At 45.2% G+C, this 24,252-nt stretch overlaps 3 protein-coding genes across 3 annotated transcripts in view; 1 reads left to right on the top strand and 2 right to left on the bottom strand.

The window, feature by feature from the left end:
* LOC140119779 (uncharacterized) overlaps positions 1–24,252 on the bottom strand; it is a 654,457-nt gene that overhangs the window by 245,494 nt on the left and 384,711 nt on the right. The window lies entirely within an intron of this gene.
* LOC140119822 (uncharacterized) overlaps positions 1–24,252 on the bottom strand; it is a 661,039-nt gene that overhangs the window by 332,855 nt on the left and 303,932 nt on the right. The gene's annotated exons all lie outside the window — the stretch shown is intronic.
* On the top strand, positions 1,321–24,252 carry LOC140119972 (uncharacterized). The gene is made up of 4 exons (XM_072139404.1): positions 1,321–1,974; positions 2,103–2,157; positions 2,254–3,100; positions 23,276–24,252. Exons 1-4 carry the CDS (start codon positions 1,336–1,338, stop codon positions 23,970–23,972), a joined length of 2,238 nt encoding a protein of 745 aa, XP_071995505.1. The 5' UTR covers positions 1,321–1,335; the 3' UTR covers positions 23,973–24,252.

The raw sequence follows: 24,252 nt of genomic DNA, 5'->3' as shown, positions 1-24,252 counted from the left end.
AGACTTCTCCAGACCGTCCTTTGGGGAGATTGGGACTGTAACCGATGTCAGAGGGGTCTCCCAGGAAAAGCAGCTATTCCCACCACTTGGAATACTTTCCCACAAGTCCCAGAAAAAAGGGAGGTTTTCCCCAGGATGAACTCCACCTCCAGATCTGCACAAATCTCCAGCTTATGTGTCACAATCGCAATATCACTTTCAAAGTCAATCCAGACAGTCTTACCCTTCCCTGGCTGGTACTTCAGGAACAATAAGATGTCCGGATTAACTCTGGAGACATCCTGAGAACAGTCCAGTTCCACCATCAGCGGGATTCCACCCACTATCATCTCACAGGTCTTGACTGGCAACTTCTCTGGTCTCCTGACCAGAGGACAATGAGGTGCACTGACCTCACATGGCACAGCCGCATGCTGTCGCCGTTGGTTGCCCCTAGCAACCACATCTTTGCGCTGCTGCATACACGCTGCAACACATGGCCACTTGGCCGCAGGACATTCCGCCACACACCGGTTCATCCGTAGACATCTGCAAAGCTGCTCCCGTCGGTTGCCCCCGGCAACGGCACATAGCAACCTCTCCTCAGGAACTGCAGACCGATCACAGACATCTCGAACCATCGGCTGGGATCCGCTCGGCTTGGCATTTGGGGTCTCCATAACCCGAATGGCTTCTGGCATTCCAAGGTCCTCCCACATCATCTGCCGCCAGCGTCTCTGGAACTCATCCATCGGACCCATGGCGATTACTCCCACAGCAAACAAGCAGTCTCTGTATATCTCTCACACCAAGACAAATCTTCCACCGACCACAGCGCCTCCAGCAGCAGGAACAACAGTCTCTCACATGAGGGCTACTGGCCCTTTAAATCTCACTGTGTGTGCTGATTTCCATGCCATAGCATACCGCCACCATATGTAAGGGATTAGCTCCGGGGATCGTCGTCTCCTAAGCAGACGACCAGCACACACAGGGAATACACACAATGTGAGTAAGGTTAAGACTGGCCTCAGCCAGCTTTATTTGGCAGTACACAAACTCAAAACATAAAATAATACCTAAGCCTCTCCGGCACTAACTAAACATCGAGGTTCCCTACCTCACCAGGTGCTGGCCTACTGCCAGCCACCCCAAAAACACAGCAACAGTTCACTGCCACCGCTCCACAGGCCTTTGCCGTAGCCTGTCTCTTCCCCAGGGTGGAGCCCAGTGTGAAGTCTGCCCCATGTATTAGTGCAGCCCCTCCAGCTGAAAACTAATCAACTTAATTAGACAGACCCAACTTTTCCAGGTCTGTCTTCTACTCAGCTTTTCAAAAGGCAAAATGCACATTTTATGCCCAAAAGCTTCTATAGTGGCAGCCACCCTGCCACACTGTGTATATTTCCTATAGATGGATCCAGTCAGAGAAATCCACCAGAGAGATGTCCCAGTCCTGGAGATTCCCGGGATATTACACAGGAACCAGAGAGATGTCCCAGTCCTGGAGATTCCCGAGATATTACACAGGAACCAGAGAGATGTCCCAGTCTTGGAGATTCCCGAGATATTAAAGAGGATCCAGAGAGATGTCCCAGTCCTGGAGATTCCCGAGATATTACACAGGAACCAGAGAGATGTCCCAGTCCTGGAGATTCCCGAGATATTACACAGGAACCAGAGAGATGTCCCAGTCCTGGAGATTCCCGGGATATTACACAGGAACCAGAGAGATGTCCCAGTCCTGGAGATTCCCGAGATATTAAAGAGGAACCAGAGAGATGTCCCAGTCTTGGAGATTCCCGAGATATTAAAGAGGATCCAGAGAGATGTCCCAGTCCTGAAGATTCCCGAGATATTACACAGGAACCAGAGAGATGTCCTAGTCTTGGAGATTCCCGAGATATTAAAGAGGAACCAGAGAGATGTCCCAGTCCTGGAGATTCCCGAGATATTAAAGAGGAGCCGGAGGAGAATGTCCCACTGGATCATGAGGTAGATGGAGCTGAGGTTCCTGTAAATACTCTATAGATTAATTTATAGAATAATATAGGTTATATTCAGGATAATTTCTGGACGCTTTCTTCTCGTTCTCTCATGTCCTTCATGTTGGATCTTTCCAGGAAAGTTGTGGTGGAAGGAGCGGAGAGGAAATCCCCTCATCGGTGACAGAGGAGGGTAAGAGCCTATCGTACATTGGGTGGTTGTTACTGCTTGAACTTCAAGTATTTTTTTTTAATCAAGAAATGTAAAGCATGTTTTTTTTTTCTCCAGGTGAAGACCAGATGAACGTCTCTCATCGACCTCGTTCTACATTTTCCTGTCATAAAACTGAAGATAATCCTTCAGAAAGTGGCAAAGCAAGTACCGAACAAAGACTGCCGAAAATATTGTCACGTCCTGTGACAACTAAATCTGATCTTTCTAATAATGAGACAAATCACAAAAAGTTATATCCGTGTCCTGACTGTGGGAAGTGTATTACCCGGAAATCTGCTCTTGTAATACATCAGAGAATTCACACGGGGGAGAAACCATTTTCTTGTTCCGAATGTGGACAATGTTTTAGACAGAAATCCATTTTTATTCACCACCAGAGAAGACACAAAGCAGACGAACCATTTTCTTGTGTTGAGTGTGGAAAATGTTTCCTCTTTAGATCCGGCCTTGTCAAGCATCTGCGAATCCACACGGGAGAGAAGCCATTTTCATGTTCCGAATGTGGGAAGGGTTTTGCTCACAGATCGCATCTTGTGAGGCATCTGCGAATTCACACAGGGGAGAAGCCATTTTCATGTTCTGAATGTGGGAAATGTTTTCAGGAGAAAGATGTTCTCGTGAGACACCAAAGGATTCACACAGGAACAAAGCCGTTTTCATGTAACGAATGTGGAAAATGTTTTACCCAAAAATCTAAACTTATGGAACACAAGAGAAATCACACAGGGGAGAAGCCATTTTCATGCTCTGAATGTGGGAAATGTTATATCCAGAAATCATCGCTTGTGGAACATAAGAGAACTCACACAGGGGAGAAGCCATTTTCGTGCCCGGAATGTAATAAGTGTTTTTCCAAAAAAAATATTCTGGTAGTACATTTAAAGACTCACACGGAGAAGAAGTCCTACTCTTATTCAGACAGATTTAGATAAATATGATACAGACGGAAGACGCCATCGATGTTTCAGAGAATTCACACATATACTGCATCCTGTAATATACTAGACTGGAGGAATGTAGACATGATCCAATCTAAGCTCAATAAAATAAATGTATATGCCCCACCAGGGCCTAGCCTTTTCTTGGGGCCTGGAAACAGCCGGGGCCGAGAATACCGGAGTGGCTGGTGGTTGCGGCCTAGGGCAGGCTGTGGTCACGGTGCTTGGTTTGGGGACCGGAGGACTGTCTTACAGCCTGGCAGTCTCCACCAGGTGGTGTGTGCAAGAAATATGGAGGGAGAGGCGGATGTACTGGTTCTCCCTGGGGCAACCCCTGAGTGTCTGTAAGATAGGTCCCTGTGTAATGGATGGGGGAGCCCGTGGTGGTAACAGTCGTATCCAGGGATCAGAGGGAGGCAACGTTGTGCAAATCAACTCACAGATCTTGTAAAAACAATGATATACACCTGCGCTGGCTAAAAGGAACTTGTTTTTTCAATGTGTAAGGCTCTCTATGCCAATGACCTGTACGCCGATGTTACCAAGGCACTAGCCTGTATATGTAGAGCCTTCCTTTTGCAGGGAGTGAATTTACTGCTGGTGGAAGAGTCAAATTCTTGTAGTAGACTCCCGTAGGTAGACAAATGTATAAGACAAACCGCTTCGCGAGTAGTCTGGTGAGACAAAGCGTTTCCACCGACGCGTTGTCGGAAGCTGCGGCTTTCTTCCTCAGGGTTGAATTCCTGGTCCCGCCGGTGAGGATCTTATGTGTTCTGTAGTTATGGTGGAAGATTATTATATCCACATTATTATTATGGTTATTTGGGCTTCCGTTTATTATATCGCGAAATATAGTTTGCCACATACTTCTCATTGGTCTAATCCTATTAGGGTCGCTACTTGTATATGGGAACCTGTTACTGTTTCACTACTTAGCTAAAATTGCTGTATCGGTATTAACCCTTTCAGGACCTGGCCCTTTTTTGTTTTTTCATTTTCATTTTTCACTCCCCATGATCAAAAATCCATAACTTTTTTATTTTTCCATGTACAGAGCTGTGTGACGGCTTATTTTCTGCGTAACAAATTGCACTTCACAGAGATGGTATTGAATATTCCATGCCGTGTACTAGGAAGCGGGAAAAAAATTCCAAATGCAGTAAAATTGGTAAAAAAACGCATTTGTGCCGTCTTCTTGTGGGCTTGGATCTTACAGATTATACTGTGCGCCCCAAATGACATGTCTACTTTATTCTTTGGGTCGGTGCGATTACAGGGATACCAAATTTGTATCGGTTTTATAAAGTTTTCATACATTTAAAAAAATTAAAACCTCCTGTACAAAAATTTTTGGGGGGATTTTGCCGTCTTCTGGCGCTAATAACTTTTTTATACTTTGGTGTACGGAGCTGTGGGTGGTGTCGTTTTTTGCGGATTTTGATGACGTTTACAATGTTATCAATTTTAGGACTGTTCGGCCTTGTGATCACTTTTTATAGAATTTTTTAATTTTTTTAAATGACAAAAAAAGTGCCATTTCTTACTTTGGGCGCGATTTTCCTTTACGGGATTAAACGCAGTGAAAAACCGTTATCATATTTTGATAGATCGGGCATTTTCGGACGCGGCGATACCTGATGTGTTTATGATTTTTACTGTTTATTTATATTTATATCAGTTCTAGGGAAAGGGGGGTGATTTCAGTTTTTAGGGTTTTTTATTATAATTTTTTTTTTTTTTAACTTTTTTTTATTTTTATTTTTAGTATTTTTCAGACTCCCTAGGGTACTTTAACCCTAGGGTGTCTGTACGATCCTATCATATACGGCCATACTACAGTACAGCAGTATATGTGTATTTTACTGCTCATACATTACAATGTGCTGATAGCACATTGTAATGCATGGGTTAACACGAAGTAGCCTCGGGTGTCCGTGAGACCCGAGGTTACCATGGCAACGGATCGCCGCTCCCCGATGACGTGACGGGAAACGGCGATCCTCGAAAAGATGGCGGCGCCCATGCGCCGCAATCCTTTTGAAGCCGCCGGCAGCTTTGATAATAAAACTGTATTGTATAGAATTATATTAAAACTATACAGTATTTAAATTCTCTTTATAGTGTTGGTAGGGGCGGCACGGTGGCTGAGTGGTTAACATTACAGCCTTGCAGTGCTGGGGTCACACCCAGGTCAACATTTGAAAAAAGTTTGTATGTTCTCTCCATTTTTGCGGGGTTTCCTCCGGTTCCTCCTGTTTTCTCCCACACTCCAAAACATACTGGTATGTGATTAGATTGTGAGCCCCATGGGGACAGGGACCAATTTGACAAGCTTTGTGCAGCGCTGCGTAATCTGTGTGCGCTATATAAATAAAGGAATTATTATTATTATTGGTATAATTTTATACTGTTTTGTAGGAGTCTTACTCCCACATTGAAAACACGAGTTCCTTTTAGCCAGCGCAGGTATATATGATTGTTTTTACAGTAGTATATACACTCACCGGCCACTTTATTAGGTCCACCATGCTAGTAACGGGTTGGACCCCCTTTTGCCTTCAGAACTGCCTCAATTCTTCGTGGCATAGATACAACAAGGTGCTGGAAGCTCCTCAGAGATTTTGCTCCATATTGACATGATGGCATCACACAGTTGCCGCAGATTTGTCGGCTGCACATCCATGATGCGAATCTCCCGTTCCACCACATCCCAAAGATGCTCTATTGGATTGAGATCTGGTGACTGTGGAGGCCATTTGTGTCCAGTGACCTCATTGTCATGTTCAAGAAACCAGTCTGAGATGATTCCAGCTTTATGACATGGCGCATTATCCTGCTGAAAGTAGCCATCAGATGTTACAGGGTACATTGTGGTCATAAAGGGATGGACATGGGCAGCAACAATACTCAGGTAGGAAAATATTCCCCACACCATGACACCACCACCACCAGCCTGACCCGCTGATACAAGGCAGGATGGATCCATGCTTTCATGTTGTTGACGCCAAATTCTGACCCTACCATCCGAATGTCGCAGCAGAAATCGAGACTCATCAGACCAGGCAACGTTTTTCCAATCTTCTACTGTCCAATTTTGATGAGCTTGTGCAAATTGTAGCCTCCGTTTCCTGTTCTAAGCTGAAAGGAGTGGCACCCGGTGTGGTCTTCTGCTGCTGTAGCCCATCTGCCTCAAAGTTGGACGTACTGTGCGTTCAGAGATGCTCTTCTGCCTACCTTGGTTGTAACGGATGGCGAGTTGAGTCACTGTTGCCTTTCTATCAGCTCGAACCAGTCTGCCCATTCTCCTCTGACCTCTGGCATCAACAAGGCATTTCCGCCCACATGACTGCCGCTCACTGGATGTTTTTTCTTTTTTGGACCATTCTCTGTAAACCCTAGAGATGGTTGTGCGTGAAAATCCCCGTAGATCAGCAGTTTCTGAAATACTCAGACCAGCCCTTCTGGCACCAACAACCATGCCACGTTCAAAGGCCACAAATCACCTTTCTTCCCCATACTGATGCTCGGTTTGAACTGCAGGAGATTGTCTTGACCATGTCTACATGCCTAAATGCACTGAGTTGCCGCCATGTGATTGGCTGATTAGAAATTAAGTGTTAACGAGCAGTTGGGCAGGTGTACCTAATAAAGTGACCGGTGAGTGTATTTGTAGCAGTGCAGAGGCACACTGCCTTTACCAGCGAAGAGACCGTTTTTTCAAGAAAAGCAACCAATTGAACCTACCGGCAGTTTGCGCTAGTGTGTTACACACATATCCTTGTTTTAGACTTATAGTTCTTTACTCAGCTTCAAACAGCAGGCAATGGCCAAACATCAGGAGCAGGTTTAGCAGAGTTGGTGGAGATAGCTGGTCCGCAGGAAAGGTTGCTCACAGTCTGATAGTAGCTTTAGGCTGGGCTGGTAGACGGAACAGAGTCCGGATGGTGGACCTCTGCTCTGGGGCTTAGTCTCCTGACTTGCCCTGGGTGTCAGGAAATGGCCTGCTATTGTATCTGGAAGGCAGCTCCTGGACTTGCTTCTCATTATGCTTACTGGAAGTGACATGTGCTCCAGGACTATGTGGTCTGACTACTTCTCTTCTGTGCTCCTGTCCACCAAGGGTGTTTATACTCCCGTGGTCAGGTGGCAGCACCCTCCAACCAGCTTCCAGCTTGCTTTACAATAGTACAAAGGATATCATTGGTTAATAACATTTCACATGTTAACTCTTACCAAACCAGGCAGTGACTTACAGCTACAATTACAAACTTTACCAGATAGATCCTGACGAGGAGAGGGCGCTATTCGCAACAACTACCCACCCTATACATTGGCAGGGGTGATGCATAAATGGCTCCCAGACAAGATGGGTTATACCCCTGAGTTTTTAAGAACTGTGTAAAGTCTTCAGAGAGTGCTTCGGTGATGGTAATGACTGGCGAATGACTGGGGCAAGGCGGATATGGTGCGAATGTTTAAAAAAGCTCCCGAACTTCTCCAGGTAATTACAGGCCTGTAAGCTTAACTTCCATTGTGGGGAAAGTATAAGGTTAGTAAAATGTGACATCACATGGTATAATAAGTGACAGGCAGTGTGGCTTAGGGCCGTGTGACATCCATTTTTAAAGGAAGACTCAGGTTAGTAGATGATTGTGTCACAAAGATGTCTGACACCACTTATATGTTGGCCAAATGAGGTGCACTATGACAGGGAGACCCTCGCAGAAGTGTCATCAGGGGTAGACATCGCAGAGGCACCGGCACTCTCGTCAACCCAGACACGCACACTCCAGCAACTGCACTCATCACTGTCCTGTCCAACATGCTCTATACTGTACTGCTGTGACTACTACTACACAGCCAGACCCCTCCTGTTCTGTCCATCCTGCTCTATACTGTACTGCTGTGGCTACTACTACACAGCCAGACACCCCCTGTCCTGTCCATCATGCTCTATACTGTACTGCTGTGACTACTACTACACAGCCAGACCCCTCCTGTTCTGTCCATCATGCTCTATACTGTACTGCTGTGACTACTACTACACAGCCAGACACCTCCTGTCCTGTCCATCATGCTCTATACTGTATGCTGGGCTAATACTACACAGCCAGATACCTCCTGTCCTGTCCATCATGCTCTATACTGTACTGCTGTGACTACTACTACACAGCCAGACCCCTCCTGTTCTGTCCATCATGCTCTATACTGTACTGCTGTGACTACTACTACACAGCCAGATACCTCCTGTCCTGTCCATCATGCTCTATACTGTACTGATACTACTACACGGCCAGAAATCCCCTGCCCTGTCTATCATGCTCTATACTGTACTGCAGTGACTACTACCACACAGCCAGACACCTCCTGTCCTGTCCATCATGCTCTATACTGTACTGCTGTGACTACTACTACTACACAGCCAGACACCTCCTGTCCTGTCCATCATGCTCTATACTGTACTGCTGTGACTACTACTACACAGCCAGGCACCTCCTGTCCTGTCCATCATGCTCTATACTGTACTGCTGTGACTACTACTACACAGCCAAACACCTCCTGTCCTGTCCATCATGCTCTATACCGTACTGCTGTGACTACTACTACACAGCCAGACATCTCCTGTCCTGGCCATCATGCTCTATACTGTACTGCTCTGACTACTATTACTACACAGCCAGACACCTTCTGTCCTGTCCATCATGCTCTATACTGTACTGCTGTGACTACTACTACACAGCCAGACACCCCCTGTCCTGTCCATCATGCTCTTTACTGTACTGCTGTGCTAATACTACACAGCCAGACCCCTCCTGTCCTGTCCAACATGCTCTATACTGTACTGCTGTGACTACTACTACACAGCCAGACCCCTCCTGTCCTGTCCATCATGCTCTATACTGTACTGCTGTGACTACTACTACTACACAGCCAGACACCTCCTGTCCTGCCCATCATGCTCTATACTGTACTGCTACTACCACACAGCCAGACACCTCCTGTCCTGTCCATCATGCTCTATACTGTACTGCTGTGACTACTACTACACAGCCAGACCCCTCCTGTCCTGTCCATCATGCTCTATACTGTACTACTGTGACTACTACTACACAGCCAGACACCTCCTATCCTGCCCATCATGCTCTATACTGTACTGCTGTGACTACTACACAGCCAGACACCCCCTGTCCTGTCCATCATGCTCTATACTGTACTGCTGTGCTAATACTACTACACAGCCAGACCTCTCCTGTCCTGTCCATCATGCTCTATACTGTACTGCTGCGACTATTACTACACAGCCAGACCCCTCCTGTCCTGCCCATCATGCTCTATACTGTACTGCTGTGACAACTACTACTACACAGCCAGACACCTCCTGTCCTGTCCAACATGCTCTATACTGTACTGCTGTTACTACTACACAGCCAGACATCTCCTGTCCTGTCCATCATGCTCTATACTGTACTGCTGTGACTACTACTACTACACAGCCAGACACCTCCTGTCCTGCCCATCATGCTCTATACTGTACTGCTACTACCACACAGCCAGACACCTCCTGTCCTGTCCATCATGCTCTATACTGTACTGCTGTGACTACTACTACACAGCCAGACCCCTCCTGTCCTGTCCATCATGCTCTATACTGTACTACTGTGACTACTACTACACAGCCAGACACCTCCTATCCTGCCCATCATGCTCTATACTGTACTGCTGTGACTACTACTACTACACAGCCAGACACCCCCTGTCCTGTCCATCATGCTCTATACTGTACTGCTGTGCTAATACTACTACACAGCCAGACCTCTCCTGTCCTGTCCATCATGCTCTATACTGTACTGCTGCGACTATTACTACACAGCCAGACCCCTCCTGTCCTGCCCATCATGCTCTATACTGTAATGCTGTGACAACTACTACTACACAGCCAGACACCTCCTGTCCTGTCCAACATGCTCTATACTGTACTGCTGTTACTACTACACAGCCAGACATCTCCTGTCCTGTCCATCATGCTCTATACTGTACTGCTGTGACTACTATTACTACACAGCCAGACACCTCCTGTCCATCATGCTCTATACTGTACTGCTGTGACTACTACTACACAGCCAGACATCTCCTGTCCTGTCCATCATGCTCTATACTGTACTGCTGCGACTATTACTACACAGCCAGACCCCTCCTGTCCTGCCCATCATGCTCTATACTGTACTGCTGTGACAACTACTACTACACAGCCAGACACCTCCTGTCCTGTCCAACATGCTCTATACTGTACTGCTGTTACTACTACACAGCCAGACATCTCCTGTCCTGTCCATCATGCTCTATACTGTACTGCTGTGACTACTATTACTACACAGCCAGACACCTCCTGTCCATCATGCTCTATACTGTACTGCTGTGACTACTACTACACAGCCAGACATCTCCTGTCCTGTCCATCATGCTCTATACTGTACTGCTGTGACTACTACTACTACACAGCCAGACACCTCCTGTCCTGCCCATCATGCTCTATACTGTACTGCTGTGACTACTACTACACAGCCAGACCCCTCCTGTCCTGTCCATTATGCTCTATACTGTACTGCTGTGCTAATACTACACAGCCAGACCCCTCCTGTCCTGTCCAACATGCTCTATACTGTACTGCTGTTACTACTACACAGCCAGACATCTCCTGTCCTGTCCATCATGCTCTATACTGTACTGCTGTGACTACTATTACTACACAGCCAGACACCTCCTGTCCTGTCCATCATGCTCTATACTGTACTGCTGTGCTCATACTACACAGCCAGACACCTCCTGTCCTGTCCATCATGTTCTATACTGTACTGCTGTGACTACTACTACACAGCCAGACACCTCATGTCCTGTCCATCATGCTCTATACTGTACTGCTGTGACTACTACTACACAGCCAGACACCCCCTGTCCTGTCCATCATGCTCTATACTGTACTGCTGTTACTACTACACAGCCAGACATCTCCTGTCCTGTCCATCATGCTCTATACTGTACTGCTGTGACTACTATTACTACACAGCCAGACACCTCCTGTCCTGTCCATCATGCTCTATACTGTACTGCTGTGCTCATACTACACAGCCAGACACCTCCTGTCCTGTCCATCATGCTCTATACTGTACTGCTGTGACTACTACTACACAGCCAGACACCTCATGTCCTGTCCATCATGCTCTATACTGTACTGCTGTGACTACTACTACACAGCCAGACACCCCCTGTCCTGTCCATCATGCTCTATACTGTACTGCTGTGACTACTACTACACAGCCAGATACCTCATGTCCTGTCCATCATGCTCTATACTGTACTGCTGTGACTACTACTACACAGCCAGACACCCCCTGTCCTGTCCATCATGCTCTTTACTGTACTGCTGTAACTACTACTACACAGCCAAACACCTCCTGTCCTGTCCATCATGCTCTATACTGTACTGCTGTGACTACTACTACACAGCCAGACCCCTCCTGTCCTGTCCATCATGCTCTATACTGTACTGCTGTAACTACTACTACACAGCCAAACACCTCCTGTCCTGTCCATCATGCTCTATACTGTACTGCTGTGACTACTACTACACAGCCAGACACCCCCTGTCCTGTCCATCATGCTCTATACTGTACTGCTGTGACTACTACTACACAGCCAGACACCTCCTGTCCTGTCCATCATGCTCTATACTGTACTGCTGTGACTACTACTACACAGCCAGACACCTCCTGTCCTGTCCATCATGCTCTATACCAGTGATGGGGAACCTTTTAGACACCGAGTGCCCAAACTACAACCAAAACTCACGTATTTTTCACAAAGTGCCAATGTGACAATTTAAGCAGTAACTTATTACTCCCTGCTCTGTCACAGCTTTAACCAGTTCGCGACCTCCCGCCGTCTATTCATAGCGGCGGTCGATTCGCCCTGTATGGAGAGGGCTCACGGGCCGAGCCCTCTCCATAGCCTGTAAGTCTTTGCTGCATATTGCAGCAAAGGCTTACCGGCAACACCCGCGATCGGTGCTAGCACAGATCGCGGGTGTTTTCACAGCGATGGCTGCCGGCAGCCTCAAAAAGATAGCGGCGCATGGGCGCCGCCGTCTTACCTGGGATCGCCGCTCCCCGCTCCGAAGACCCGAGGCGATTTCGTTTAGCACATTGTAATGAATGAGGAGGAAAATCCCCATATACTGCTGTACTGTAGTATGGCAGTATATGATAGGATCGTACAGACAACCTAGGGTTAAAGTACCCTAGGGAGTCTGAAAAATAGTAAAAATAAAAAAAAGTTAAAAAAAAAAAAATATAATAAAAAAACCTAAAATTTCAAATCCCCCCCCTTTCCCTAGAACTGATATAAATATAAATAAACAGTAAAAATCATAAACACATTCGGTATCGCCGCGTCCAAAAATGCCCGATCTATCAAAATATATTAACGGTTTTTCACTGCGTTTAACCCCGTAACGGAAAATAGCGCCCAAAGTTGAAAATGGCACTTTTTTGCCATTTTGAAAATTATAAAAAAATCTATAAAAAGTGATAAAAGGTCGTACAGTCCTAAAAATGATATCATTGAAAATATTATCAAATGTCGCAAAAAATGACACCACCCACAGCTCCGTACACCAAAGTATAAAAAAGTTATTAGCGCCAGGAGTTGGCAAAATCAAAAAAAAATTTTGTACTGGAGGTTGTATGAAAACATTATAAAACCGATACAAATTTGGTATGCCCGTAATCGTACCGACCCAAAGATTAAAGTAGACCTGTCATTTGGGCCGCTCAGTGAAAGCCGTAATATCCAAGCCCACAAGAATACGGCACAAATGCGTTTTTTCACCATTTTCACTGCATTTGGAATTTTTTTCCCGCTTCCTAGTACACGGCATGGAATATTCAATACCATCGCTATGAAGTGCAATTTGTTACACAGAAAACAAGCCGTCACACAGCTCTGTACATGGAAAAATAACAAAGTTACAGATTTTTGAAGGTGGGGAGTGAAAAAAGGACATGAAAAAACAGGAAAAGGCCGGTCCTTAACCGGTTAAATTGTATAGGCCCCTGAGGACACCAATATGGTAGAAAGGAGAAGTTTGGATTATTATTGTAGCTTCCCTCCAGGGTCCTGGACTGCCGGAGGCCTTGAGTCCTGTCTGGCGAACTCTGCGCTGATGTGATGGCTGAGGTGCCACCACTGCTCTATACTGTACTGCTGTGCTACTGCTACACTATTACACCTCCCGACTGCACTAGATGTCTCTCAGCAACCAGCGCCCCGCCTCATCACATGATCTATTACATTATCACAGGTCCTTCATCCTTCACTACTTCCTGTAACGTCACACTTCTAGGGTCACATGACTATCGGATATTGTGCAGAAGCCTCCGCCCCCAGTGACATCACACTCTCGGGTCACATGACTATCGGATATTGCGCAGAAGGCTCCGCCCCCAGTGACATCACACTCCTAGGGTCACATGACTGGTGTATAGTGAGCAGGAGGCCCCGCCCTCAGTGACATCACACTCCCCGGGTCACATGACTGGTGTATAGTGATAAGGAGGCCCCGCCCCTCAGTGACATCACACTCCCCGGGTCACATGACTGGTTTATAGGGACCAGGAGGCCCCGCCCATCAGTGACATCACACTCCCCGGGTCACATGACTGGTATATAGTGAGCAGGAGGACGTGTGTGAGGAGAGGTAAGTGCTCCTCCGGAGTTTCCGGTAGTCTCCCGCTTGGGGGCGGGGCGCTGTGTCTCCAGTGCAGGGGGCAGTGTGGTGTGTGGGCAGGGTGCCCCCTCTGTGTGCCGGGCGGGTGTCTGCTGTGTTATATGGGGGACGTCTCCTGCTGGCAGCTGTTATGTGCCCCAGCTGTGTGGCTGCCCCCATGTGACCTCATTACTGGGCTGTGATTGGCTGTCTCTCAGTGGCCTTTAACCCCTTAGGGCCCAGGCCATCTTCGTGCTTTGTGTTCCCTTTATTCTCCCCTCCTTGTCTGTGTCCCGTGTGCGGAGCGGTTGGGGCTCTCCCCTAATATTCCGGAAAGCTGGAACAATAATCGGAATGCACGGACGTCTGTCTATACAATCACGGAGATCCCAACCACGTGCAGATTTTATTGTCTTGTAATTGACTGAAAAAAATGTCAAACTTTTTGGCCCAGAATTTTCTCTTTACCTCCGGCTTTCCGAACAGCAATAACTTCAGCGAACGGCTCGGTACAAGGCGTCACAGGACGGGGCTGCTGTTATTCTGGGGACCGGGCGACCTGTTCATCACTTTTTAATGAAGTTTTACAAAAAGTGGCATTTCGGACATTTGGGGGCTGTTTCCTGCTATGGGTGTTCATGATCAGGAGTAACAGCTTTAATTTAGGCAGGAAAGAAGTGTGTGTGTGTGTAGTATACTAGTAGTTGTATACAGGCGGTCCCCTACTTAAGGACACCCGACTTACAGACGGACCCCTCGGCCCCCTGTGACCTCTGGTGACCTCTCTGGATGTTACTATAGTCCCAGATCGCAATAATCAGCTGTGCGGTGTCTGTAATGAAGCTTTATGGATAATCCTTGGTCCCATTACAGCAAAAAAAATTTAAAATCTAATTGTCACTGGGGCAAAAAAAAAATTTTTTTGTCTGGATCTACAATTATAAAATATACAGTTTCGACTTACATGCAAATTCAACTTAAGAACAAACCTCCGGACCCTATCTTGTACGTAACCCGGGGACAGCCTGTATTGTGTATTGTATGAGGACTGTCAGAAGAAGACCCCACGTGCTCTGGTAAGTCCCTTGAGTGCATTATAGTGGTGTCCAGGAGCCCCCCTGGAAGTGTGTTCTCCGTTCTTCGCCCCTTCATCCAATTACCGCACCCGTTCTGGGAGAAAGTGAGAACCTCCTTTCACTTGTTTATTTTTTTTTTTTTTTTTTTTTCTTAATTTCAATTTTCTGGAAAAAAAAAGTTTTGTGAAATCCAAACAGAATTCCGGAGCAGAACTTGGGCCGAATAAGAAGTGTAAAACAAACTTTTATTCAGTAGCGTTAAAATCATCAGTTGCCCATGAATAAGGGAAAAAAGTTGCGCATCCGTCGACACGTTTCGAGTATCTAGATTGTTACGATTAAGACCCACGTTTTCGAATTTCTTTAACCCCTTAAGGACCGGGCACTTTTTGTTTTTTTTCATTTCCATTTTTCACTCTCCACCTTCAAAATTCTAGAACTTTTTTATTTTTACACATAAAGAGCTCTGTGACGGCTTGTTTTCTGTGTAACAAATTGCACTTCATGGTGATGGTATCTAATATTCCTGCCTTGTACTGGGAAGCGGGAAATTGGTGAAAAAACACAATCGCGCCGTTTTCTTGTGGGCTTGGATTTTACGCCTATCACTGTGCGCCCCAAGTGACAGGTCTGCTTTATTCTTTGGGTCGGTGCGATCACGAGGATAACACATTTGTAGGTTTTATGATGTTTTCTTACATTTACAAGCTCCCCGATGACCATCTTTTTGAAGCCGCCGGCAGCTTTGCTCGAGGCAATCGTCGGGATAACACCCGTGTGCAATATGCAGCAAAGACTTACCGGCTATGGAGAGGGTCAGCCTGTGAGCCTTCTCCATGTGCCCGCACCTGGCACGCGTCGTTAAAGGGAACCTACCACCACAAATCTACCTATAAAGGTAGATCGGGTGGTAGGTGGATCAATGGGACGTGTGGATTAGACCTTTTAAGGGCTAATCCTCACGTCCCCGCAATTTTTTGGTAACTTTTATTAAACTTGTATGCAAATTTACTTATGCGGCTACTGGGGCGTGGAGTAGCCGCATCTGAGGTTACACGAGGGGGCTACTCCACGCCCCGATAGCCTCTTTTCCCCTTCTACTCACCATCTTCGGCGCGCAGCAGAAGAGCAGGCCCGCGCCTGCGCAGTCACTGCTCCGAAACAGGCACGGGCCTGCTCTTCTGCGCAGTAGCCGCATAAGTAAATTTGCATACAAGTTTAATAAAAGTTAACAAAAAAGTGCGGGGACGTGAGGATTAGCCCTTAAAAGGTCTATCCTCACGTCCTATTGATCCACCTACCACCCGATCTACCTTTATAGGTAGATTTGTGGTGGTAGGTTCCCTTTAAGGGGTGAAAATACATCATTTCTCTACTCCACGCAGGCTATCGGCGTACACAGCGCTCCCTATTAAAATTTAATTCAGGATGAAAAACGTTCTAAATTTTTTCAAATATATTTTTAACATTTTTTACATTTTTTTTTTTATTTCCCCAGGATGAAAGTAGAAGGTGGGACTCACCTTCAATACGATACTAGGAGCAGGTGATTTATATGTATTTTACATGTAAATATTTAGTGCCTATAGGGAGGCCACACCAATAACCTAACTTCTACGCAAAGATTATCTATATAACAGAGCGTAATCCCAAGAGACAATTCCATAAAAATATTCTATACTGTAGAACATCTGCTGATGACACATGGATGAGGTAGGTAGGGACAGTCGCGGTGACTTCTAAAGTCCAGTATCTCATACTACGATAATACATTCAGAGCCACATCGCAACGTGTCCAGCAGAAAATGGAGGTCACGTCCTGCATCACCTGAATAGCGACACATACGCCAAGATGTTTTTGGTTTGGATTGTTCTTTGAAGGGTAGAAGTTGCTCCCCAAGAACTTGGTGCCTGTCTGAGGATCGTGGACTGTGTTGGGTGTCATTTTCTTTCTCCAGTTTGCAACTAGAATGGAATTAGATTGGAATTAATAGAACTTTATACAGAGGCCCCAACGTCACCCGATGAGAAGCTGCGTAGGTGGGATACAGGGTACAGAGGCCGGAAGATTATAACTGGAGGTTGTATATAGTCGTCATTTATGCTTCTAGATTGGTGAGATCCTATGTTACATGTTCTATATCAGGTATTAGATGATTTTATACTTTCTTATAAATATGACAACGATCCTTTCCAACAGAGACCCAACGAGGATGGAGACAGACAGCAACTACATATCTGCCAGGATCCTGGAGCTCACCCTGGAGATGATCTCCTTGATAACCGGAGAGGTGAGAGTCTCCCAGGACACGGCTCTTATCTCTAGGAATAACAGCGGGAAATGACTGGAGAGGTGAAGGATTCTTAGGATCTATGTAGTGATCAGTGTCTCCCCATACACAGGATTACACAGTAGTGAAGAAGTCGTCTGGTGAGTGTGTGACCCCCCGTGTGTCAGGAGGATGGACCCAGAGCCCCATCACCGAGCCTCCACCTCATTCACTGATACATGAGCAGAAGATCCTAGAACTTACCTCCAGGATCACTGAGCTGCTGAGCGGAGAGGTGAGCGCTGCCGGGAATGCTGGGACATTGTACAATAACACAAGGGAGGGGTCTGGGTGATGACTGTGTCATTGTGGGTGTCAGGTTCCTATAAGGTGTCAGGACGTCACTGTCTATTTCTCCATGGAGGAGTGGGAGTATATAGAAGGACACAAGGACCAGTACAAGGACATCATGATGGAGGACCACCAGCCCCTCACATCACCAGGTAAGAGGAGACCTTCCTGATTATAGAGGACAGAGCAGGTGTGAGGTCACCTCCTCCATCACCTCATCATCACATATAGACAATGTATCAGTCACTGTGTATATTCCCTATAGATGGATCCAGTCAGAGAAATCCACCAGAGAGATGTCCCAGTCCTGGAGATTCCCGGGATATTACACAGGAACCAGAGAGATGTCCCAGTCCTGGAGATTCCCGGGATATTACACAGGAACCAGAGAGATGTCCCAGTCCTGAAGATTCCCAGGACTATCCAGAGGAACCAGAAAGATGTCTCAGTCCTCTATGCATCCAGGTTGTTAAAGTGGATCTAGATGAAAACTTCCCACTGGATGATCAGGTAGATGGAGTAAAAATTCCTGTAAATTTTCTATAGATCGGTGTAATGAAGCTTCTACTGACCTTCCCCAGCACAATGCCAATCTGTGGCTGCTAAAGCTTACGTAGAAATTTTCAGTGTTGCACCTAATATATATTTAAAACCGTGCTCAAAAGTTGCATATAAAATCTTGTCCAGATCATGCGTATGAAGAACTAGCGTGTGCGACTTTTGAATAAAAAGTCGCAAAAACCCCACAGATTTAGCTGCCTGATATATTAAGCCTCTAAGATATATCCAGGAACCAGGAAAACCAATAAAGACACACAAATATCCTGACTAAAGTTAAATGCCTCATTGATTCAACATAATCTTCCTGCTTGAACAACATCCACCCATTGGGGCGGGGGGGGGGGGGGCAGCTGGATTCCCTGGCATCTGAGTGGCAGGCTGTAATGTGGCACAGCGCCAGAATTAAGTCAGGGGTGCCCTGCTCCAGGTGAACAGGCCTCATCCACACCCATCAGGGCCAGCGGGTGGCCGGAGTATAGAGAAGGATTCCCCCGGGCACTCCTGGTGTATGTGAAGTGATAGATCCCCAGGAAGATGGGGAGGGGGAGGCTCATGATGTTAGCGGCAGCAGCAGCCAGGGATCAGTGAAGCAGCAGGTAAAGGGCTGTAAACGCTCCTCTCTGTAGACACACACAAGACGTTGGATTGGTTGGCTGTGTATTTGTAGTTTAGATGTGTACTTCAGCCTTGCCCACCTCAGCCAGCAGTTAGGGGCCAGCTAGTAGGAGCCAAGAAGGGCAGCAATATGGATGCAGTCTCTATGGTATTGACAGGGGAGCCGCTGGTCTCTCATGGGAGAAAGAATCCTAGTCCTGTCTCTTGAAAAGAACTGAGAGCAAGACAGAAAGACAGATCTTGGGAATTCCAATGGCTCCGAACCAGGTCAGCATGGTGGCTGAGTGAGTAGCACTTCTGCCTTGATGCGTGCAGCACTTCTGCCTGGGTTCAAGTCTGTTTGCGCTATATAAATAAAGAATTATTATTATAATTATCGGCCTCAAGCTAAAAAATGGACAACAAATGGCAATACTTAATATTAACATCACTGACATTAACCCTCTAGTACACAGGCATACAATACTGAAGGCCCAATACCACTGTTAATGGGTACAAATCCTAGGATTAGTACAATAGCCGCACTCTATTAGCTAACCAGGAGGCCAACTCAAACTAATTTGTTAGTAATGACCCGTCCAGCGAGCCATTACACTTAACAATAACAATTTTGACAATGGGTTCTGATATATGTGTAAATGTGAAAATAAAGCGTTCTGATTTTTGGAAGATAAGTAAAAACTGGAATGGAAAAGAGCTGCGGCCGGAAGTTATTAATCCATGTCCCAGTGTTAGAGGGGTTAGTTGCACCTGCACATTAAATGTCACCTGGGGCTCTGTAAAATATTAATATCATCAAAATGACTTTAGCATAGGGTGAGACCATATGATTACACGTCCATGATATTGTGTTATTCTTAAAAGTATTCATGTAGGATAAACATTCATTCAAGATGAACAAATATAAATTCATGATAGTATTATGTATTATTGTATGTATTCTTATTGTATCAGTAGTAGAATGTAGGTTTATGTATAATATATTGATATGCTTTATATTGGGAATCATAGACCTAATGAATGAGATAGTTGGGGATATTCCATTGTATATAAAGGCAGATGGTATATGGTCAGTTCCTTTGGTAAAATGCAAATTCCTTTATTGTCCTGAACTATTGTCATTTATCTTGGCTTGTCATGGTACATTATGGTCTCAGAGTTCCCATGGAGTACTGGTATCTGCCAGACGAGACAACCTTTATAATAGCACATCTAGATGTTAATAGCAAAGTTTACATATTTATGAACTAGAATGAGATCATCTATGGTCCTCAGATGGTATACGGACTAACATGAACCAATAGGAGATTAGGATATTCATTTGGGAAATGTTAGTTTGGGTATAAAAAGTTATCATACTAGTGACTAAGGGGGAGACGGTGTGTGAGAGAGGGTGAGTAGGAGAGAGACATCAGTGGACACCACCATCAGTCTTTTGTCTCCACTCCAAACAAAGACTCTTCATTCTCTCAAGCTTGGCTCCACACCATATTTCCTTAATTTCATCTTCATTTTACTATTTGTAACCATATTTTTATTTATATTTTTCATCCAATTGTATATTGTTACTTTATTTTTACTGAAGTCCATTAAATGCTTTTTACTTTACATCTGGAACGAAGGATCGCTTCTGATTTTTTGAAACATTGCTCATCATCGTGGTTCCTAATTCTCAAATTAGGAATTGCAAGAAATATCTATTTATATTGATGTTTAACAGGCTCCGAGGACAAGAAACTTTGCCAGCGTCTTATTAATACATTGATTGGCCCATCCCTTCTGTGTTCTTCTGTTTTCTCATGTCCTTCATGTTGGATCTTTCCAGGAAAGTTGTGGTGGAAGGAGGAGCGGAGAGGAAATCCCCTCATCAGTGACAGAGGAGGGTAAGAGCCTTTCATGTATCTTGTGGGTTATTCTTCCCTTATACATTGCAGGGAGAGGTCACATCCAGGGGAGGAGATGGAAATATCTTATCCCCTCCCTGACCAGGCCATTTTTATGGAATGTTTATACATATTGGTCTAAGAGACATTACTTTTTAAAATAGTAAAAAATTTTGCAGATTTTTGTTCGTGACATATAAGGATGGCTAATGACCCGTTAACTTAATGACCCGTATATATTCCGACAATTATTTTGTCGGTGATCTCCGTCAGCTCCAGAGAGATTAATGGAGCAGAACGCTAATGCGCGACCGTCTCTAACAGAGCAACAAGGGTTCAGTCGGACCCCTCGTTTATGCGATCCCAGCAACTAAGCCTTTATTAGTCCCACAGTGGGGAAATTCCATTACTAAAGGTCTAAGGGACCGCGCGTCTGGTCGGAATGTGGTCGTCATGTGGCAAAAAGAAAGAATCTTCCATAGGAAGTGCAAAATCAGTAATTGTACAGAAAGCAGAACCCGGATTCCACTCCAGAAGGGAGAACGCACAGAACAAGACTGAAAAATATGAAGGAAGGAGCCAACTTCAGATAAAGGAGCTCGTAATCCACCTGCCGATAGCGACAGTTAAAGGAGGTTTTGTACATTGGAGGAAAAATTTGCCCTTTCTGTTGCGGAGCGAGATTTATGCCACTCTAAGATTGAGTTAAGCCGATCTGATGGTCAGGTTCGTCCACCTACGATACAACTTAATCCCCTGGTTAGGGGAAAATTGATTGTACACGTGATCCGGGCGTTGTAGACAAGAGACGATCTGCAATCTATAAGAATATAAATATAGGCGGTGAGCAAGTGTCCATGGGAGAGAAGGATACGGAGCATGCACGGAGGGGCAGTTTGGGGGGCTACCCATGCTTTTATGTCCTAGTGGCCAATGTTCTGTTGGACAGTTCCATTGTTTTGGGGATAAAAGAGCTCTGGAATCTTGGAGAGCGACAATGTAATTGGCGATATCGCTTGCTGATGGGGCTTTGTTGCTGGAGTAAGGTTGGGAACATGGGGTTCAACTTTTCGCAGGCATCTTTCTTCCCAGTTGAAGGCCCAGGACATATTGCTGAATTAGCAGCCAAACAGCCAATATGGAAAATTGATGCAACTAGCAAGTAGCCATGGCTGTGATTGGCTAGGGAGATACAGTGTATCAAATTGCCAGATTTTCTGTTCAGCCACAAATCCGGCAAGTCAGGTGGCTCAACCCGAACATTGGGTCAGCTCATCTATAATCATCACCACAAAATGTACTATGGGGGTTTACATCCCATCCCTATAGTGTTCCAACATGACTCGTAACCTCATCTGACTCTAACCGAACATGTTGCACCCTTCCATACAAATAATCGGTAACCAGGTTACTAATAGAGCCGTCCACGTCTAGTTGTTCACCTTGTACGACCGGGGGATATCAACAGAACCGGCAGAGGATCACATCATAGTTACGACCTCTCTTACATGAGCGAGAAGAAGTTGTGAAAACTCTAGAAAATCCAACACCACCATTGTATGAAATGTTCAGTTTATATTTAATTCAACATGTTAAATCATATGACAAAGAAACCATGTGGTTCGGCCTCCATGTTTACGACTGAGGTGTCATCTACGACTGTCTCTAATCGGTTCTAGCCAGTCATTGTACTACTCCAAAAGGTAGTAACTTGGTGGCTGCTCTGTAAAATCCAGACCTCTACAAAGGGGAAAATTATAAAAATAAGAGGCCACTGACTGTGTTGTGGGTTTAATTATATCTGTATTCACTTTTTGACATATTAAATGATGAGATTAGGGCCAATAAGTCCCTGGTGCTTCCAACACGATACAAACGTGCAGTTTTTAGGTAATAAATTATTATGTGCAGGTTATGTTTTCATACAATGAGGGATATTTATCATGGCTTCTGCACCATGTCGGTGGCATAGAAGCCCTCAAATAATCCCAAATGCTAACTTATAGCCAGCACTTGCAATTATTTTCCCCAATCTGCTACCTTCACGTCAGGGTGCGTGAAGGTGGGGGGGGAGCCGGAGGGGAGTTGGGGCGGGGCTATATGTTTTTCTGTCCCTGTGTCAGGGCCTGGTGTAGAGATTACGCTGTGCAGGACTCCAATGGACACATCAAGAGGCCAAGGCTAGAGCAGAGGCGGGGCTATCATAACTCGGCGCACCAGTGTAGGAGCACATTGGCTTGACTTGCTTTAGAATGTTTGATATATGTAATATGATTAATAATAATAACCTTTGTATAGCGCTGTCATATTTCGTAGCGCTTTACAACTCTATATGGTGACCTCATCAGTCAGAGGATGCAGTACACGTGGGTGTAGTCTATGCCGGCTCTGATGTGTCGGCTGTGCTGTGATTCACGTCTCGGTTATTGTACGATTATCAATTATTATTTTTTCTAGGTGACTGTCAGATGAATGGCTCCCATCAACCTCTCCCTCCATCTTTCTATCATGAAGCAGAAGATAATAAATCACGAATCCGCAGAAATAGAACCAAAAAAAGATTGCCGAAAATATTGTCAGTTTCGGAAAGCGGGAAAGATTCGGTTCACGCAGAAAAAAGGCCATTTTCATGTCCTGACTGTGGGAAGAGTTTTACCTATAAATCCGTTCTCGTTGAACATCGGAGAATTCACACAGGGGAGAAACCACATTCATGTTCCGAATGTGGAAAATGTTTTACACAAAGATCAAGTCTTCTGATGCATCTAAGAACTCACACGGGGGAGAAGCCATATACGTGTTCTGAGTGTGGTAAAGGTTTTACTCAGAAATCGGATCTTGATCGACATCAAAGTACTCACACAAGAGACAAGCTATTTTTATGTACAGAATGTGGGAAATGTTATACACAAACATCAAGTTATTATAGGCATAAGAGAACTCACACAGGGGAGAAGCCATTTTCATGTTCAGAATGTGGGAAGTGTTTTACCCAAAGATGGCATCTTGTGAAGCATGTAAAATCTCACACTGGGGAGAAGCCATTTTCATGTTCTGAATGCGGAAGGGGTTTTATACAGAAAGATCATCTTGAGAGACACGAAAAAACTCACACACTGAAAAGGCAATTTCCATGTACAGAATGTGGAAAGTCTTTTACCCAAAAATCAAATCTTAAGAAGCATCAGATAGTTCACACTGGGGAGAAGCCATATTCATGTACTAAATGTGGGAAATGTTTTGCCTGGAAATCCTACCTTCTAGAACATGAAAAAATTCACATAGGCGGGAAAAAAATCCCCATATATATGAAATGAATGTGGGAAATGTTCTGCTGACAATGCAGTTTTTTTTAACCATTTAAGAATTCACACGGTTGAAACTATTTTTATGTACTGAATGTGGTGAATATTGTAGTGATTAATCGGGCCTGTAGAATGATCAGAGAAGTCACAAAGTTGAGAAGCCATTTTCACGACAAGAATGTGTTTTAGACAGAAATCAAATCCTTTGAAACATCTAACTTTATACAGCGCAGACACAGATTTCATGTTTTGAATGAGTTTTATAGCTGCAAATAAAAATTATGGTACCGAC

This window comes from Engystomops pustulosus, chromosome 2 (assembly GCF_040894005.1).
Source record: "Engystomops pustulosus chromosome 2, aEngPut4.maternal, whole genome shotgun sequence".
NCBI classification, from domain to species: domain Eukaryota; kingdom Metazoa; phylum Chordata; class Amphibia; order Anura; family Leptodactylidae; genus Engystomops; species Engystomops pustulosus.
The sequence above is the reverse complement of the archived record's forward strand: the minus strand, read 5'-3'. Positions and strand labels throughout refer to the sequence as shown.